This window comes from Bos taurus, chromosome 3 (assembly GCF_002263795.3).
Source record: "Bos taurus isolate L1 Dominette 01449 registration number 42190680 breed Hereford chromosome 3, ARS-UCD2.0, whole genome shotgun sequence".
Classification (NCBI taxonomy): domain Eukaryota; kingdom Metazoa; phylum Chordata; class Mammalia; order Artiodactyla; family Bovidae; genus Bos; species Bos taurus.
This window is the reverse complement of record NC_037330.1, coordinates 53,906,578-53,926,427: the sequence shown is the minus strand read 5'-3', so window position 1 is coordinate 53,926,427 and position 19,850 is coordinate 53,906,578. Positions and strand designations below refer to the sequence as shown.

At 42.3% G+C, this 19,850-nt stretch overlaps 1 protein-coding gene across 7 annotated transcripts; it reads right to left on the bottom strand.

The window, feature by feature from the left end:
• Positions 1 to 923: 923 nt before the first annotated feature.
• On the bottom strand, positions 924 to 18,329 carry LOC786372 (golgin subfamily A member 6-like protein 22). 7 transcript variants are annotated; one of them, XM_010803350.4, is made up of 16 exons: positions 18,266 to 18,329; positions 12,086 to 12,160; positions 11,529 to 11,716; positions 9,379 to 9,427; positions 8,656 to 8,814; positions 8,117 to 8,304; positions 6,647 to 6,728; positions 6,169 to 6,324; positions 5,640 to 5,798; positions 5,113 to 5,294; positions 4,529 to 4,577; positions 3,859 to 4,017; positions 3,090 to 3,248; positions 2,576 to 2,734; positions 2,040 to 2,224; positions 924 to 1,139 (listed from the first exon to the last, which is right to left on the bottom strand). In XM_010803350.4, exons 2-16 carry the CDS (start codon positions 12,129 to 12,131, stop codon positions 1,083 to 1,085), a joined length of 1,977 nt encoding a protein of 658 aa, XP_010801652.1. In that variant the 5' UTR covers positions 12,132 to 12,160; positions 18,266 to 18,329; the 3' UTR covers positions 924 to 1,082. The 7 variants fall into 7 exon arrangements, with proteins under 7 accessions (XP_010801652.1, XP_010801653.1, XP_024845850.1 ...); XM_010803351.4 differs by having other exon boundaries at positions 2,097 to 2,224; XM_024990082.2 differs by having other exon boundaries at positions 5,113 to 5,291; positions 11,529 to 11,713.
• Between the last annotated feature and the right edge of the window lie 1,521 nt (positions 18,330 to 19,850).

Sequence of the window (19,850 nt, the reverse complement as noted above, 5' to 3'; positions counted from 1 at the left end):
AGTGGTGACAACAAAAATGAACAAAAAATGATAAACATGAAAATGTAAAAGAGGACATCAAAATCATAAAATGTGTATCTTTGAGTTTTATGTCACTTAAAAATAAATTCAAGTTTCCACATTTATTTTATAATTATCTGACATTTACTGTTTTTATCAAGATTATTTTTAATGTTTAAATCTAAAGTCAAGCTGGAATATTATTTGTGCAAGATTTATAAGCGATCTAGGCACTCTCATTCTATATGGCTGTCCAGTAGACTGACAGCACTTCATGTACTGTTTATATTGTCTCACTGATCTGAAACAACACTATTCACACAACCTTAATCAGGTATGTTGTTGGTTCTATTTTTAGACTATGCAGCATGCTGTTATTCTTTGTCTTCAGATTTATGCCTTGATGGCACATTGTTCTAATGACTGCAGTTCTATAAACTTCATTTATAGAAGAAATTATGGCTGAAAACTTCCCAAACCCTGTACCCCTTCTGAATTTTCATGGCTTTTTAATGTGTTTGATCAGCTCAATTTAAAATTTACAATCAGCTTTTGTGAAATTTTAACTCAAAACACATAAAATTTACAAGTGAAGTAACACAGTTGTTTTGTATAAGAAATTAGTCCTTTCCTCTCAAGAAACCAGTATACATATTCATTTGTATAATTATTCATATGTGACTTTCAGAAGCATTACTTAATAAAATTTTTCTTTTTTTCAAGATATTACAAATTTGACCTCTTTGTCTTCTACTCAGTTGCTTCCATTTCCACTTAAATTAATTATCCAGCCACACTAATTCTTTCCTTTGTGGGCCAGGAATTGATGTTCTATAGTAGATGATTTTTCTATTTTTTACATTAAAACTTTAATGATAAAAGAAAAAGTACATACATAGATAGAAATAATCCAGATCAAAAAAGCACTTGTGAAAACTTTTAATATTACCAGAATTTAAAAGAAACAAACAAAAAATCTGAGTAATTAGTGACCACACATGTTTTATATTCTCCCAAACTGAGATTAAAACAAAAGGCTGTGAAGTATTTTCTTTGTCATTATCTTCCTGTGTCTATGAAGTTCAGTACTTTTCAGTGTTTTCCTCATTATCCTTGTCATTATCATTGTTCACTGCAGCCTAAAAATGTATGATGTGTTAGTAAACAGAAAACTTTTCAAAATCTCAATATTTCAAAAACAAGGTTTTCCATTAACAGTTTATTTTCTTTTAAAGAGTTCTTTCTTAAAGGATCATGAGAAGTTATTATGCTCATCAGAAATATCTCCTGGTTTCGGTTTGGATGGTGAGAGGATGCATAGCACAAACTTACTCACACCCATCACTAGGGTTTCCCTACACTCCTAACCAGGCAAGAGGACAATTGTTATAAGACATTTCAGCCATGTTTATGCTATTTGGGTAAGGGCCTTCCTCGTGAATGGCACAAATTCTCTCCACATCTTAGAAATACTGAGAATTCCTAAATTGATCAAGAAAACTGATATAAATAATTCCAGATGGGAGAAGACAGAACTTCTCTACTGAAGGCTGACTCTGGCAGTTTAAACTCACCTGGGGACAACTGCAGCCAAATTAGGAGCTGGCAGTTGCCCATATTTCTAAGTCTGTGCATATTTGAATGCTTTAGGTTAGCAAGGATCTATATTAGGGTCTTTGATGTAGTAGCAGCCTGAAAACTAGCAGGAAGCTTAGTAACATGAACCAATATCTGCTTCTGAGAACATCCACCTGAAAACCCTAGGAATCCCTCTTAATACTGGCTCCAGGAAAAGTCCAAAAATCAACCAGGAATCCCTCAAAACAGCAGCACAAGCCCTGGGAAAGTTGTCTATAAAATTCTTGAAAGTATCAAGTGTCCAGACATAAACCATTTAAATCCCAGGGTTTCTAGTGAATCTAACGCAGTAAAGAATCATGGTGCTTCTCTCTACAACTTTGCTTTAATTTTCACCCATCCCTTCCTGAGGTTCCAGGGCTCTGTTCCACAGTCACTGCCCAGACCCAGACCAGACTCACCTCCAGCATCTCAATCCTCTCATTCATCTTTCTCAGAAAATTGTCTCTTTCTCTCACCTTTTCTGTCATTTGGACTCTAAATACCTTGAAGGCTCTTTCTTGGTCCTCAAACTTTTGTTGCAATTCTTTAAGCTTTTGCTCTAAAAGCTTTTCCCTCTCAGCAGCCTCTCTTTTGGCCTGCTCTTCTGTTCCAGGAAAATTATACATAGGGAAGAAAAAACAGTCAGAGGTACAATCCCCAACCCCCAACCCACCACTTTCTCAGTGACCATACTTTCTTGAAAAAAGCAGATGGGCATGTCTGAATTCACCTGTGCCCACACATCAAGGGCAGGTGTGAGAGTGTGCTAGGACAGGTGCTGACCAGCTGGCTGGACCCACAACCATAACTGGCCTGTTGTTTTCATAGGTAGTACAGTGTGTTCAGAGAAGGAAAAGAAGGGCCCTGCTTCTGGAAGTTCCTCCAGTCAGAGTTCTCAGAGAAACACTGCAGGAACCTCCCCAACCCACTGTGAAATGAGCTCTGCCCTCAGTACCTGCTGAGGCCTTTTCATTTTCTCTCATCTCCTCTGTCATTTCAGTTCTTAATTTCTGGAAGACTCTTCCTTGGTCCTCCAAATTTTGCTGCAATTCTTTAACCTGTTTTTCAAGAGACTCCTTTTCCCTCTCAGTGGCCTCTCGTCTGATCTGCTCTTCTGCTCCAGGAAGAGTTTAGAGAAGGAAGGAAACAATAGTCAGACCTGAGAGCTACAACCCCCAAATCCCAACCCTCCATATCCTCAGTAACAAAACTGTTCTGAAGAAGCAGGTGGACATTTCCACCTGTGCCTGTGACCACACATCAAGGGCAGATTTGGGAACATGCTAGGGAAGGCCCTAACTGGCTGGATGCACCCACACCTACAACTCTCCTTGGTATTTTCAGATGAAGCAGAGTGTGTTCACAGAAGGAAAAGAGCCTCCTCATTTCAGTAAGTTCTTTCCATCAGAGTCTCAGAGGGCACTGCAGGAACCTCCCCACCCCACTGTGAAATGAGTTCTCCCCTGTACCTGCTGAGACGTTTTCACTTTCTCTCATCTCCTCTGTCATTTCAGTTCTTAATCTCTGGAAGACTCTTCCTTGGTCCTCCAAATTTTGCTGCAATTCTTTAACCTGTTTTTCAAGAGACTCATTTTCCCTCTCAACAGCCTCTCTTCTGATCTGCTCTTCTGCTCCAGGAAGGGTTTAGAGAAGGAAGGAAACAACAGTCAGACCTGAGAGCTACAACCCCCCAAATCCCAACCCTCCATATCCTCAGGGACCAAACTGTCCCAAAGAAGTAGGTAGACATGTCCACATACACCTGCTGCTGCTGCTAAGTTGCTTCAGTCGTGTCCGACTCTGTGTGACCCCATAGACGGCAGCCCACCGGGCTCCTCTGTCCCTGGGGTTCTCCAGGCAAGAATACTGGAGTGGGTTGCTATTTCCTTCTCCAATGCCAGCATGCATGCATGCTAAGTTGCTGCAGTCGTGTCCGACTCTGTGCGACCCTATGGGACAGCAGCCCACCAGGCTCCTCTGTCCCCGGGATTCTCTAGGCAAGAATACTGGAATGGGTTGCCATTTCCTCCGCCACACCACATACACCTAGGAACATGCTAAGAAAGGCCCTGACTGGCGGGCTGGACCTACAACCACAACTCTGGTTATTTTCAGATGAAGCAGTGTGTGTTCACAGGAGGTAAGGAAGCTCCCTGTTTCAGGAAGTTCTTTCTGTCAGTCTCAGAGGGCACTGCAGGAACTTCCCCACCCCGCTGTGAAATGAGCCCTCCCCTGTACCTGCTGAGGCTTTCTCTCTTTCATTCAACTCCTCTGTCATTTTGTCTCTTAATACTTCGAAGACTTTTTCTTGGTTCTCCGATTTTTGCTGCAGTTCTTTAACCTTTTGTTCAAGAGGCTCGTTTTCCCTTTCAGCTGCCTCTCTTTTGGCCTGCTCTTCTGCTCCAGGAAGATTTTAGAAAGGGAAGAGAACAACAGTCAACCCCAAGAGGTACAGCCCTCCACTCTGTTAGTGACCAAACTGTCATGAAAAATGAGATACTACTACTACTACTAAGTCACTTCAGTCGTGTCTGACTCTGTGCGACCCCATAGACGGCAGCCCACCAGGCTCCCCTGTCCCAAGGATTCTCCAGGCAAGAGTGGATTGCCATTTCCTTCTCCAATGAAAAAGGAGATGGACATGTCTAAATACACCTGTGACCACACACAAGGGCAGGTTTGGGAATCTTCTAGGAAAGGCCCTGACTGAGTGACTGGACCAGCAACCACAATTAGCCTTGTTTTTTCAGATGAAGCAGAGTGCATTCCCAGAATGAGAGCTCCCAGCTTCTAGAATTCCCTCCTGTCAGAGTTTGAGAGGGCACTGCAGGAGCCTCCCCACCCCACTGTGAGCTGAGCTCTCCTCTCTACCTGCTCGGTTTCTTTCCTGCATCACAAAGGAGCTCACCTTTCTTCATGTCCTGTTCCTCTAGTGTTTCTAGTAACCTCAGTAAGCGCTGGAGATCAGAAAGAGGCAAAGACATGTCAGGCAGGTCTCACCTGTGCTGAACTTCCACTAAAATATTCTGAGAAATGAACTCCTCTGAGTAACATTCCTGTGTTGCTTCATATTTTTCATAGGCTGGATTTTACTGCTTGCAACCCTTCTGGTAACATCTGATCTTGGATAATATGTACAAATTTTCAAATTCTACACCACACTCTTCTTCCAGGAGCATTCCATAAAGCACATTCCCCAAGTGAAATCACTGTACATACTTTGGTAAATTTGTGTCAATGATATCATACATTTTCAATATTTGAAATTTATGGTTTGTGAAATATAACTCAATAAAACTGTAAGAACTTTAAACTTGAAGTTTAACTTAAATTGTTACAGAATCTTGTTTAAAACTCAGGGCCTCCAATGAATTAGAAGCAGTGAAGAACAATAGTGCTTCTCTCTATGACTTTGTTTTATTTTTCACCCACCCCTTCCTGAGGGCTCAGGCTTTGTTCCAAACTCACTGCCCAGACCCAGACCAGACATACTTCCAGCATCTGAATCCTCTCATTCATCTTTCTCAGAAGGTCGTCTCTTTCTCTCATTTCCTTTGTGAGTTTGTCTCTAAATCTCTCGAACGTTTTTTCTCGGTCCTCCAACTTTTGCTGCAATTCTTTAACCATTTGCTTCTTTTCCCACATAGCATCCTCCCATTGGGCCAGCATTTCTGCTTCCGGAAGATTTTAGAGAGAGAAGAGAAGAAAACAACAGTCAGCACTGAGAGCTACAAGCCCACAACCAATAACCCTTGCTTTCTGAGTAACCAAACCGTCTGGGCAAAGCAGATGGACATGTCTAAATTCACCTGTGACCACACATAAGGGCAGGTGCGAGAATGTGCTAGAAAAGGGGATGACTGGTTGGACCTCTAACCATAATTCACCTTGTTATTTTCAGATGTAGCAGAGTGTGTTCACAGAAGGAGAGGAAGCTCTATTTCTGGAAGTTTCTCCTGTCGGAGTCATAGAGGGCACTGCAGGAACCCACCCTACCATGAGCTGAGTCTACCCTATACCTGCTGATGTCTTTTCTCTTTCTCTTTGCTTCTCTGTCTTTTTGACTCCTAATTCCTCAGAGACCCTTTCTTGGTCTTCCAGCTGTTCTTGCAGCTCTTTAACCTTTTGCTCAAGAAGTTCCTTTTCCCTCTCAGCTGCCACTCTCTTGGCATACTCTTCTGTTCCAGGAAGATGTTAGAGAGATGAGGAAACAACAGTTAGATCTGAGAGTTATAACCCTTCACACACCACACCCCTCCCCCCACAACTGTCCAATTTCTCAGTGATCAAACTGTCATTAAAAATCATATGGAAATGTCTGGATTCACCAGTGTTACACACCAAGGGCAGGGTAGGAAATCTCCTAGGAAAATCCCTGACTGGTAGGCTGGACCTACAGCCGCAACCAGCATTATTATTTTCTGATATAACAGAGTACGTTCACACAGGGCAGGAAGCTCCCTGCTTCTGGAAGTCCCTCCCATCAGACTCCTAAAGGGCACTGAAGGAACCTCCCCACCCCATTGTGTGCTGAGCCCATTCGTGTACCTGCTGAAATCTTTTGTCTTTCTCTTGTTTTCTCTATCATTTTGCCTACACATTCTTCGAAGTCTTTTTTTTGGTCCTCCACCTTTTGACTTATCTCCTTATACTTTTGCTCAAGAAGCTCCTTTTCCCTCTCAGATGGCTCTCCTTTAGTGCATTCTGCTCATCCAAGAAGTTTTTAGAGAGGAAAGAAAACAACAGTCAGCCCTGAGAGGTACAACCTCTACCCACTAAACCTTCACTTTCCCAGTGACCAAACTGTTGTGAAAAAGGAGATGGTCATGGCTGTAGTCACCTGTAACTACATATCAAGGGCAAGTTTAGGGAATGACTGGTTGACTGGACCTAAAACCACAAGCCACCTTATTTTCAGATGAAACAGAGCATATTCACAGAAGTTCCAGAAGTTCATCCTGTCAGAGTTCTCAGAGGGGACTGCAGGAACCTCCCCACCCACAGTGAGCAGAGCCCTCCCCCATACCTGCCAAGGTCTTGGCTGCATTACAAAGCTCATCTGTCTTCTTGCAGCATTCCCCTAGCTCGTCCTTTATCATCCCCAAGATCTGGAGACACAGAGTGGCAGACACGTCAGGCCGGTCAAACCTGAACTCCCCATTGATATATTCTGAGAAAAGAACTATTCTCAATAATATTACCTGGTTGTGTTCAACTGCCTACAAGTTTCTAAAATCCTGCCTACCTCACTAACTCTCCAGCCTCCTCTGCTAGTGTTGCTTCCACCATCCATGAAGGTTCCACTAGTCAGAAAAATGTGCAGTTTTACAAATACATAACCTTGGTCCCCTTCATATTTTCTGTATGCTGTTTTTCCTGCTTCTGGCTCTTCAGATAACATTCTACCATAGAGAATATGCACAAATTTTTCAAAATTTACATCACACACCTTTTGTGGGAACATTCACTAAACCACCTTCCCTATATGAAATCACTGTACTTTTATGTGCATACATTTGTATCAATCATACATGTACATTTAATTAAATATAGTTGTACATTCAAATCCCTGAAATCTATGGCTTGTGAATTACATCTCTTTGAAACTGTTTAAATAAACCTGAATCTCTGCATCTCAGAAAAAAAGTGCTGAAATACTATAAGACATACTGGTAAGTATCTTTATTCCTTGAGTTTCTAGGTGAAATGTAGGGGTTTTAATATAATGTCTATAGTTCCTCACAGCTGTAGCTTCCTCAGATTCTATCTATAGTGCATGAATAACAGCAATACAACTAAAAGCATAATAAAGATAAAGAAAGCTTTGGTAGGAGAAGCTCTGCAGAGGAGCTTGATTTGCTCTGAATGGGAGTAAGTACACAGTAAAAGTAACAATCTCAAAATAACTTGTCTTTTCTAAGCATATAAGGAAATTATGCAAGTGTTTAGTCAAGGAAGACATCTGTACTGACATTGCTTCAGAGGTCAGACAGATGTCCACAGAAAGTGCTTCAGTTTGGAATAGAATATTATAGTCTATTAGAACTCTTTCAGAGAAATCAGGATCCCCCTACTATGAATAGCACTAAATCTGTGTCAACTGTTAAGAAAAATGATGAGGTACTGTTTCAGTAACTTATCCTACTTGCCTTAAACATACTCAGAATGTCTACTTGTTAAACCTGGGAGCCCCATTTAATACTGATTCCATGAGATCAACCAGGAAACTCTCAAAACAGCAGCACAAGGCTTGGAAAAGTTATTTATATTCTATAAATGTTTGGAGATACCAAGGTCCTCAGGGACTCTTCAAAAACTGTGAACTGAACCCAAATGCCTGGATATAAGCCATTACAATCCCAGAGGTTCTAGTGAATTGAAAGCAAAAGAGAATAGTGCTTCTCTCTGTGATTATGCTTTAATTTCCACCCACCCCTTCCTGAGGTCCCAATACTTTTTCCACAGGCACTGACTGCCCAGACCCATACTAGGTTACCTCCAACATCTCAAACCTCTCGTTCATCCTTCTTAGAAGGTTTTCTCTTTCTCTCATCTTTGTCGTTTTGAGTCTAACTTCCTTCAAGATGGCACTTCTGTCGCCCTCCATCTTTGACTGTAATTCTTTAGCCTTTTGTTCAAGAGGTTCCTTTGCCCTCTCAGTTGCCTCTCCTCTGGCCCACTCTTCTGCCCCAGGAAGGATTTAGAGGAGGAAGAAAACAACAGTCAGATTTGAGACCTATACTCTCCAGCACCCAACCCTCCTTTCTTGACCAAAATGTAGAAGCAGGTGGACATGTAAAACATTTCAAGTCACTTGTGACCACACATCAAGGGCAGTTTGGGGAGTGTTCTAGGAAAGGCCCTGGCAGCCTGGTTGGACCTACATCAACTTACCTTGTTGTTTTCAGATATAGCTTAGAGTGTGTTCAGAGAAGGAGAAGAGGGTCCTTGTTTTTGGAAATTACTCCTGTAGCAGTCTCACAGAGCACTGCAAGAACCTCCCCACCCCACCGTGAGCAGAACTCTCCCCTGTACCTGCTGAGGTCTTCTCTCTTTCTCTTATCTCCTTTCTCACTCTGGCTGTTAATCTCTCCAAAACTCTCTTTTGGTTCTCCAACTGTCGCTGCAGCTCTTTAACCTTTCGCTCAGAAGGGTCTTTTTCCCTCTCACTTGCCTCTCTTTTGATCTGCTCCTCTGTTCCAGGAAGATTTTTAGAGAGGAAAGGAAACAACAGTCAACTCCAAGAGCTTCAACCTCTCATCCCCCAAACCTCCACATTCAGTGACCAAACTGTCTGAAAAAAGATAGACATGTTTGAATTCACCTGAGACCACACATAAGGGCAAGTGTGAAAACATGCTAGGAAAGGCCATGACTGGCTGGCTAGATCTACAACCACAACTCTCCTCGTTATTTCAGATGTAGCAAAGTGAGTTCATAAGAGGCGAGGAAGCTCGTCCTTCTGGAAGTTCTCCTGTCAGAGTCTCAGAGAGCACTGCAGGAACCTCTCCTCTCTACTGTGAGGAGAGCCCACCTTGTACCTGCTGAGGTCTTTTCTGAATCATGAAGAATCTTTCTTTTTTTCAAATTTTAATCAATATTTTATTTTTTTTAATTGGAAGAAAATTGCTTTAGAATGTTGTGTTGGTTTCTGTCTTACGACATGAATATACAACATGAATATACAACATAATTATATATATACACATATACATATACATATATCCACTCTTTCTTGAGGCTCTCTCCACTCCTCACCTTTCTTCATGTAGTATTCCTCTTGTTCTTCCCTTATCTTTCTTAAGATCTGGAGACACAAAGGAGCAAAGACATGTCAGGCAGGTCAAACTTAAACTTCCACTGAAACATTCTGAGAAATGAACTGTTTCAAGCAACACTTCCTGGTTGCTTCTCACTGCCTACAGGTAAATTTTCCAGGTCCCACCTACCTGACTACCCCTGCAGCCTCCTCACCATGGTGCTTCCCCTCAACATGCTAGCTTCCACCCATCAGAAGAATGTGCAGTTTTATAAGTATGCAAACTTGGAGACTTTTATATTTTTCATATGCTGTTTTTTTCTGCTTTTGACTCTTCTGATAACATCCCACCTTGAATAAGATGCACCAGTTTTTCAAAATTTACATCATATGCCTCTTTCAGGAAGATTTCAGAGAACACCTTCCCCATGTGAAAATTAGTGTACATTCACATGAGTAATTCTTATCAATCATGTGTTTTTAAGAAATGAAATTTTATTGGTAGTTTTTTTTTAATTATCTCTCAATAAAATTGTTTAAGAAAACTTGAGTTACTCCATCTGGGAAAATAGTCTCTTTGTGGCTACTAATAAGTGTCAACTCCTTGAGCCATGTTTGCAAGATGTTTAATTTACATTATATAATCTCTATGGTTCCTTGCAGTTGTAGCATCCTGAGATTCTATCTACAGGATATGGTTAACAGTAACATAACTAAAAGCAAAGTAAAGATGAAGACTCATCTTGTAAGAGAATCTTCCCAGAGAAACTTGGTTTACTGTGAATATAGAGAATGTACAAAAAAAGCAACAAGCTAAAAATAAGCTAGGTGTGTTCCAAGTAGATACGGAAACTTTGGGCATGTTCTGTCAAGGACATCTGAGTGCCTTTGCTCTTCTTCAGAGGTCAGACAGTTTTCCAGAAAAAGTGCCTGAGTTTGGAACAGGAGAAGATTACTTGGAGTAATATAGTGATTTAGACTCTCTTAAAGGAATCAAGATCCTGCTACTATGATGGTGGTTTAGTCACTAAGTCATGTCCAACTCTTGCGAATCCATGGATTGTATAGCCCGCCAGGCTCCCCTGTCCGTGGGGTTTCTCAGGCAAGAATACTGTACCGGGTTGGTCTTCCCAACCCAGGGATTGAATCCAAGTCTCCTGCATTGCAAGTGGATTCTTTACCACTGAGCCATCAGGGTTTGAATAGTAGTAAATCTGTAGCCAATAAGATGGCATTGAGGTAAAGTGGGTGACATGAAGAATCAACTATTAAGACAAATTACATGTACTACTCCAGTAACATCTCCGGCATCTAGTAGATACACTCAGAATAACCATCTGATAATGCTGCGAATCCTATTTAATACTGACTCCATGAGATCATCCAGGAATCCCTCAAAACAGCAACACAAGCTCTGGGAGAAGTTTTTATTTTTAAATTAATTTATTTAATTGGAGGCTAATTACTTTACAGTATTGTGGTGGTTTTTGCCATACACTGACATGAATCAGCCATGCGTGTACATGTATCCCCCATCCTGAACTCTCCTCACATCTCCCTCCCCATCCCATCCCTCAGGGTTGTCCCAGTGCACCGGCTTTGAGTGCCCTGTTTCATGCATTGAACTTGGACTGGTGATCTATTTCATATATGGTAATATACACGTTTCAATGCTATTCTCTCAAATCATGGGAAAGTTATTTATAAATGCTTGGAGGTTCCAAGGTCCTCCTGGAATCTTCAGAAACTCACTGTGATCAGAACCCAAATGCTTGGATTTAAGCCATTAAAAGGGCTTCCCTGGTGGCTCAATGGTAAAGAATCCACCTGCCAATGCAGGAAACACAGGTTTGATCCATGAGTTGGGAAGATCCCCTGGAGAAGGAAATGGCAACCCACTCCAGTATTCTTTCCTGGATAATTCCATGGACAGAGGAGCCTGGCAGGCTACAGTCCAGGGGGTTGCAAGGAGTCAGACACACTTTAGCAACTAAATAACAAATCATTAAAAACTCAGAGCTTCTAATGAGTCAAAAACAGTCAAGGACCATGGTGCTTCTCTCTATGACTTTGCTTTAATTTCCACCCATCCCTTCCTGGGGTTTGAGGACTTTTTCTACCATCACTGCCCAGACCCACACCAAGTTACCTCCAGCCTCTCAATCCTCTTGTTCATCCTTCTCAGAAGCTTGTCTCTTTCTCTCATCTTGCTGGTGATTTTGACTCTAAATATCTTGAAGGCTCTTTCTTGGTTCTCTAACATTTGTAGCAGCTCTTTAATCTTTTGCTCAAGAGAATCCTTTTCCCTCTTAGCTGCTTCTCTTTCGTACTGCTCTGCTGGTCCAGGAAGATGTTAGAGAGAGGAGAAAACAAAAGTCAGTCCTAAGAGCTACAACCTCTCATCCCTCAAACCTCCACCTTCTCAGTGACCAGACTGTCTTGCAAAAGCAAATGGACATGACATGTCTGACTTCACCTGTGACTGTACATCAAGGGCAGGTTTGGGAATGTGCTAGGAAAGACTCTGACTGGCTGCCTGGACCTACAACCACAACTCTCTTTATTATTATGAGATGAAACAGAGTGTGTTCATAGAAGGAGAAGGTCCTTGCTTCTGGAAGTTCTTCCTGTCAGAGTCTCAGGGGCCACTGCAGCAGAACTGTGAGCAGAACTCCACCCTACTGTGAGCAGAACCCTCCCCTGTACCTGCTGAGGTCTTTTCTGTATCATGAAGGATCCCATCTTTATTCATGCAGCTTTCTTCTAATTCTTCTTTTAGCTCTGGAGACAGAAAGGGGCAAAGACATGTCAAGCAGGTCATATCTAGAATTCCATTAAAGTGTTCTGACAAGTGAACTGTTCTGAATAACATTCACTGGTTGTTTCCAACTGCCTACAAATGCAATTTCCAAGATTCTGCCCACCTCCCTACCCCTGCACCTCCTTGCCAGTGTTGCCTCCCCTCAACTCCACCAAACCACATGCTAGCTTCCACTAGTCAGAAGAATGTGCAGGTTTACAAATAGGTAACTATAAGCCCTTTCATATTTTTCACAATCTTTTTTCTGTTTGTGGTTCTTCTGGAGACATCCCACCCTGGATAGTATGTAAAAATATTTCACAGTTTACATCCCACACATCTTCCAGGAAGATTTCTGAAAACACCTTCTCCATGTGAAATCACTGTACATTTACCCTGGTACATATGTTCAGTTCAGTTCGGTCACTCAGTTGTGTCCGACTCTTTGCAGCCCCATGGATAACAGCATGTCAGGCCTCCTTGTCCATCACCAACTCCCAGGGCTTACTCAAACTCATGTCCCATCGAGTCATCATGTGACATCCTTTGTCGTCCCCTTCTCCTCCCACCTTCAATCTTTCCCAGCATCAGGGTCTTTTCCAATGAGTCAGTTCCTCACATTAGGTGACCAAAGTATTGCAGTTTCAGCTTCAGGATCAGTCCTTCCAATGAATATTCAGGACTAATTTCCTTTAGGATGGATTGGTTTGATCTCCTTGCAGTCCAAGGGACTCTCAAGAGTCTTCTCCAACACCACAGTTCGAAAGCATCAATTCTTTGGCATTCAGCTTTCTTTATGGTCCAAATCTCACATCCATACATGACTACTGGAAAAACCATAGCTTTGACTAGATGGATCTTTGTTGGCAAAGTAATGTCTCTGCTTTTTAATATACTGTTCTAGGTTGATCATAGCTTTTTTTCCAAGGAGCAAGCATCTTTTAATTTCATGGCTGTAGTCACCATCTGCAGTGATTTTGGAGCCCAAGAAAATAAAGTCTCACTGTTTCCACTGTTTCCCCATCTATTTGCCTCAAAGTAATGGGACTGGATGCCATGATCTTAGTTTTCTGAATGTTGAGCTTTAAGCCAACTTTTTCACTCTCCTTTTTCACTTTCATCAAGAGGCTTTTTAGTTTTTCTTTGCTTTCTACCATAAGGGTGGTGTCATCTGCATATCTGAGGTTATTGATATTTCTCCCAGCAATCTTGATTCCCACTTGGGCTTCATCCAGCCTGGCATTTCACATGATGTACTCTACATATAAGTTAAATAAGCAGGGTGACAATATGTAGCCTTGATGTACTCCTTTCTCAATTTGGTACATTTGTATCAACTGTAAATTTTAAATGCATTAAATTTATGGTGTTTGTTTTACACCTCAATAAAACTGTTTAAGGAAACTTGAATTACTCCCACCTCAGAAAAAGAAACTGAAATACTCTAAGACTACTAGCAACTTTCTAAGCCCCCTGAGTCTTCTGTATGAAATGTTGGTTTGTATTATGGTTGCTCACAGTTGTAGCATCCTAAGATTTTTCATATTATGGTTCCTCTCATTTGCAGCATCCTGAGATTCAATATATAGGACATGATTTACAGTAATACCACTAAAAGCAAAGTAAAGAAATATCTAGTAAGAGAATCTTCCCAGAGAAACTTGGGTTACAATGAATGGGAGAGAGTACACAGTAAAAGCAACAAGCTCAAAATAACTTAAGTGTGTTTATAAGTTTCAGTCAAGGAGGACATCTGAATTCTGTACTGACTTTGCTTCAGTGGTCAGACAGATTTCCAGAAAAATTGCCTGACTTTGGGAAAGTGTGAGTGTTAGTTGCTAAGTTGTTTCCAACTCTTTGCAATCCCATGGACTGTATACCTCCAGGCTCCTCTGTCCATGTCTTGTCAGTATTCCAGGCAAGAATACTGGAGTGGGTTGCTATTCCCTTGTCCAGGAGATCCTCCCAACCCAGGGATCGAACCCATTGCAGGTCTCCCGCATTGCAGGTGGATTCTTTACCATCTGAGCCACCAAGGAAGCACTGAGCTTGGGAGAGAAGGCCACAAATTGTAGTAATATAATCTATTAGAACACTCTACTCAAAAGAATCAGAATCTTTCTACTATGAATGGTAGTAAACCTGTGGATAACAGTGTGGCTTCAGGGTATCAGAGGTAACATGAAGCATCAACCATTAAGACAAATTATCATGTACTACTTCAATGACTGGTTTGTCATATTTGATGGAGTAGTCCATTGTTGTTGTTGTTGTTTAGGTGCTAAGTCGTGTCCGACTCTCTTGTGACCCCCTGGACTGTAGCCTACCAGGCTCCTCTGTCCATGGGATTCCAGGCAAGAATACTGGAGTGGGTTGCTATGCCCTCCTCCAGGGGATCTTCCTGACCCAGGGCTTTGAACTTGTGTCTCCTACACCGGCAGACGGGTTCTTTACCACTGAGCAGCCAGGGAAGCCTGGAGTACTCCATTACATCTTCTCTGTAGGCCATCTTTGACAGGACCATTTTTGTGGAAACCTCCTTCTGCATAGCTGCTCAGTTTCCACACGAGGATAGAGGTTCTCCAAACAAGGAACCACCATCATTGAAGGCATCCAGGAAGGTCGCCACAAGCATTCACAGTACTGGATAAGTCAGCCATGATGAATGATCAATAACTCTGAAACTACAAATCTGTACAAAACTACACATCTAAATGATTTTTTAATCATTTACCATATCCATGTAGTATCAACGTGAATGTGAGCAAACTCCACGAGATAGGAGAGGACAGAGGAGCCTGGTGTGCTGCAGTCCACCAGGGGTCTGCAGGTGGACTGCAGGTGTGCTGCAGTTTGTACAGGGGTCACAAACAGTCAGACGCAACTTAGCAACCAAATAACGACCAAATATTTGGTAGGAAATTTGGTATTTCCTACGCAACTTAGTGACCAAATATTTGGTAGGAAATTTGGTATTTCCTACCTATTTCCTACACAACTTAGCGACCAAATATTTGGTAGGAAATTTGGCATTTCCTACCAAACAATAAGTAGGAAAATCTTCATAAACCACATCTCCTGCTACTAAATTAGTGATTTCCTTTCTATTAATCTTTATGGATCTCCAAGTCACTGCATTTTAAAAATGAAAGTATCTTTTTTCAGGTAACATACTCTGGTGTATTCTGAAAGAAGAATTTCCCAGGAAAACATATTAAAAATAAAACAGAGCAGTGAAGCTAATGCTGAGGGAGGACCTGGGACTAAGATGACCTTGGGAACACAAACCATGAAAAGTTAAGACACAGATTTCATGCATCTCTTCTGTTCCCTGGTCTTAGTTGTTGAGAACAGCTTAGAATTAGTGATAGGGATAGCAAGTATTCATCAAAATCTGTGATGATTGACAACTCCAGTTTGACATATGACAAATCAATGAAATACAGTATCTTTAGAACCATTTATACTATTCAAGAGATTGGAGGAGTTTGGGATCCAAAAGGGAAACAGTTTTTGTTTCTTTTCTTTTTTAGAAGTCATCAAAATCCTTTTGGCCACACAGTTTAACAATCACCCTCTGTGTAGGGAAATTGGGTCATCAGAAAATTGGTTTTGTTTTTCCAAATAGAAATGTGGGTCAACATCAAGAAAAAGATGTATGTTAAAAAAAAAATAAAGAAAAACATGTGTGTAATAAACCAATAAAAAGTATATCTTAATTAAAAAGTCAATGAAGAATATCTGTTCTTCGGTGAAGTATAACTGTTCAAAAATATCCACGTAAAAAGACTCAGAACTGAACTCTTCCCTCAGGAGGGTCTGCACAACTCTTGGACATGTCTACCACAGGACTACATTAAGGAAGAAGAAAGAAAGAAAGAAAGTAGCTCAGTCATGTCCAACTCTTTGTGACCCCATTGACTGTAGCCTACCAGGCTCTTCCGTCCATGGGATTTTCCAGGCAAGAATACTGGCGTGGGTTGCCATTTCCTTCTCCAGGAGAGCTTCCCGACCCAGGGATTGAACCCAGGTCTCCCGCATTGTAGGCAGATGCTTTACCATCTGAGCCACCAGGGAAGTTTGAGATAACTTCCCTGGAAGAAGGAAGCACTGCTTGTTTCCCAGAAGTGCTGAGTTGGTCCTTCCCAATTTTCAGAAAGTATCCAGAAACAAGCAGCCCCACGGGGTGTCAGAGGCAACTTGGACCTGAGCAATGGCTTACAACCAAGGCCAGGAGGCAACATGCTTGTTTCCCAACTTTTAAGGGTGTGACTGAGCATAAAATGAGGCTGCCATGTTTAGGCTGCCTATTTGTTTTGGGGTATCATTTTTTTTCCTTATTCAATAAATAAAACCAGCCAGAACTGTCTGAGTCAAGTATGGTCTTGGTCTTCACTCAAAAAAAAAAAAGGTGTAGGTAGTGAATCTAGTGTGGAGCCCTGTTGAGAACCCTGATGAGTCTCTCAATGCATATACAAGTGAGAAAACTTGAGGTCATGGATGGAGAAAATGTGTCTTTCCCCTACCCCCTCTCCAAAGAACCAGGAGAAGATCCTAATCTCTCATCTCTCCAGGCAGGGTTCTTTCCACACCATGGGCTGCTGTCCTGGCTATGTGACAGGATGTGAGGCTGTCAGCTCCAGCTACCACTGGTACAAATGGAAAAGCTGAGTTTTCCCAGAACTAAAGCCAGCATCTGAATCCTTCAGTCCAGACCATCAGGCTATATTCTCTCTCACCTCTCCATTCCTCACATACCATTTTGAAGGAGAAATTAAGAGTTCTGATCTCAAGACTAATTTACATGCAAAACAAAGTTGACGGATTAACATATCTATTCCAGAGCTCTTCAGATCAGTGAGTTCCAGAAAAAGCTCCCAGTTATTTACCACTCATCCTTGCTCTCTTTTTTCCTCCCACTTTTCTGCTGCTATTTTATGGAAAGTGTTAGTTGATCAGTCTTGTCTGACCTGCAACCCCATGGACTGTAGCCCACCAGGCTCCTCTATCCCTGGAATTCTCCAAGCAAGAATACTGGAGAGGGTAGCCATTCTTTTCTGCATGGGGATCTTTCCGACTCAGGGAACAAACTTGTCTCTTGCATTGCAGGCAGATTCTTTACCTTCTGAGCCATTTTACAGAAGTTGAAAAGAAACTGAGACATGTTTTTCATTCTCACAAAGGGAATAGAACAAGAAACTGAAACTGAAAATAATGTTTGTGTTTTTGTCTTGCTTTGTTTTTGGTAAGGACTACACATTTGGAAACAATGAAGGAGAAAAAATAGGCTTAGACCTTATGGTTTATTTTAACGGAAAGTGTGAGAATGAATTATTTCACATACATGCAACTCTGCAGAATTTTTGGAATATTATACATGGTTAATATGTAATAAGAATTTTTAAAAATAAACTTGTATGTTGCTGCTGCTACTAAGTCGCATCAGTCGTGTCCGTGTCCAACTCTGTGCGACCCCATAGATGGCAACCTACCAGGCTCCTCCATCCCTGGGATTCTCCAGGCAAGAACACTGGAGTGGGTTGCCATTTCCTTCTCCAATGCATGAAGTGAAAAGTGAAAGTGAAGTCGCGCAGTCGTGTCCAACTCTTAGCGAGCCCATGGACTGCAGTCCACCAGGCTCCTCCGTATGTTGAGGACCTTCCTTTCTGTTTTGCCACTACCCAGCAGAGTAATCAGGAGGTGTCTCAGGTGGGAGGAGGAGGGAAGAGGGAAGAGAGAGGAGGGGGCAACCCCACTCAGCTCCTCTTTTAGGAGGCGGGATTTAGTCCCTCAGTCCTAAAAAGGACTTCAGCCCGCTTTTCCGAAGGTGAGGCGGGGTGGATTCCTCCTCCCAAGGGAGGCTCTTTGCAGCAGCCCGGGACTGAGTCCCCCGGAGGAGCAGCGTATGCAGGGACATGATTTCGCAGCCGCATCAGATCCAAAGGAAGACGCAAAACGGCCCTCACACCCTTCCGCCCAGGCAGCCGGCAGCCTCCCCTCCCGCAGTGTGGGGTCTACGCCAGGGGATCCATTGTTGTTAGCTAACAAAAATGTGCTTGGAAAGGGAAGTGTAGGAGGAAACTTACTTGGAGCACCGGGGTATCAAATTCCCAGCTGCTTTGGCTCTTCCCTGGGGCTCCCCTTGAGTCTGGTTCCTCCGGAAACCTGCTCTGCTCCTTAAAAGTTGAAAGGCGAGCAGGTTTTTACAGCCATGTGTTATGGGTGAGGTTTCTGAGTAATGAAACCGAAAGGACACATGCAGTATCCTACGGTTAATTGCTACAGGTTTTTTTCTTTCTTAACTGAGGCTAGAGACTCAGAATGTGGGCAAAATCCAGGCAGCTCCCTCCTCCACAGTTGTCTTCGGGGCCCTTACTCCACAGTAGGAATAGAGCAGCCGATGTAATTGTTTCTCAGGGATAATTTTGGTAAGGCAGTAGAGGGGTTTGGGGTTTTAATTTTTTGCTTTGAATCTTTTTTTTTTTCCTGTCTGTCTCTCTTTTAAAAGTGCCCTTATTAATTGGGCTTCCCTGTGGCTCAGCTGGTAAAGAATCGCCTGCAATGCAGCAGACCTGGGTTGGATCCCTGGGTGGGGAAGATCCCCTGGATAAGGGAAAGGCTACCCATTCCAGTATTCTTGCCTGAAGAATTCCATGGACAGAGGAGCCTGGCAGGGTATAGTCCATGGGGTCACAGAATTAAACCCAACTGAGTGACTAGCACTTTCACTTTTCATGCATAGCTTCACTGAGGAGGTATCATTTCTGTTGGATCTTAAAAAGTGAGTCAGTCTTTTTAAAAAAGTAACTGGAGGAAATAGATTTTAAAGCAAATGAAGGCAGTGAGCAGATGTATTAAAGTAGGGGCTACTCAGCCCCTAAGTAATCAGGTCCATGTAACCAGTGTAACAGACTCACTGAGAATAAAGTTGAAAGACTTGGTTCATAGACTGTATTCCGCAGGCAGAGACTTTGAAGGTTACTAGGAATGCTGAGTCATGTTTGAGCTCCCTCTCTCTGATGACAGAAAGAGAGAATAAAGTGAGGACACTGGAGATAGAGATGGTTTGGGACGGTGATTCTATAACTTAGAAGACATATTACAGTCCCACCACTCTAGGTTCCAGAGAGTCATTCAGAATTTCAGGTTCCTTCCATTCTGCTGTTTGGTACCCACTAAGACATCACAAATATGTGGAAATTCAAAGGTTGACTGCTGCCACATCAGCTGATATCCAGATCAGTTCAGTTCAGTCTGTCTGTCATGTCCAACTCTTTGTGACCCCGTGGACTACAGCACGCCAGGCTTCCCTGTCCATCACAAACTACCGGAGCTTGCTCAAACATGTCCACCGAGTTGGTGATACCATCCAACCATCTCATCCTCTATCGTCCCCTTGTTCTCCTGCCTTCAGTCTTTCCCAGATAGTAAGATGGATAAGAGTGACTGGTGGAGAACAGGCTCAAGGTTCTCTGGCATAGACCCACAAGTAAGGTACATATACTTCTAATCACCTGGATGCAAGAGCAGGTAGAAAAGTAGGATCTCTACCTGGATTGCCATGAGCTCATCTCATAAAATAGAATCAATCATAGTGTTTACAGTTGAAAATTCTGTCAAACCACTAAAAGTATACCCAACAATATCAGAGACAGATTTTTAAAGTGTCTT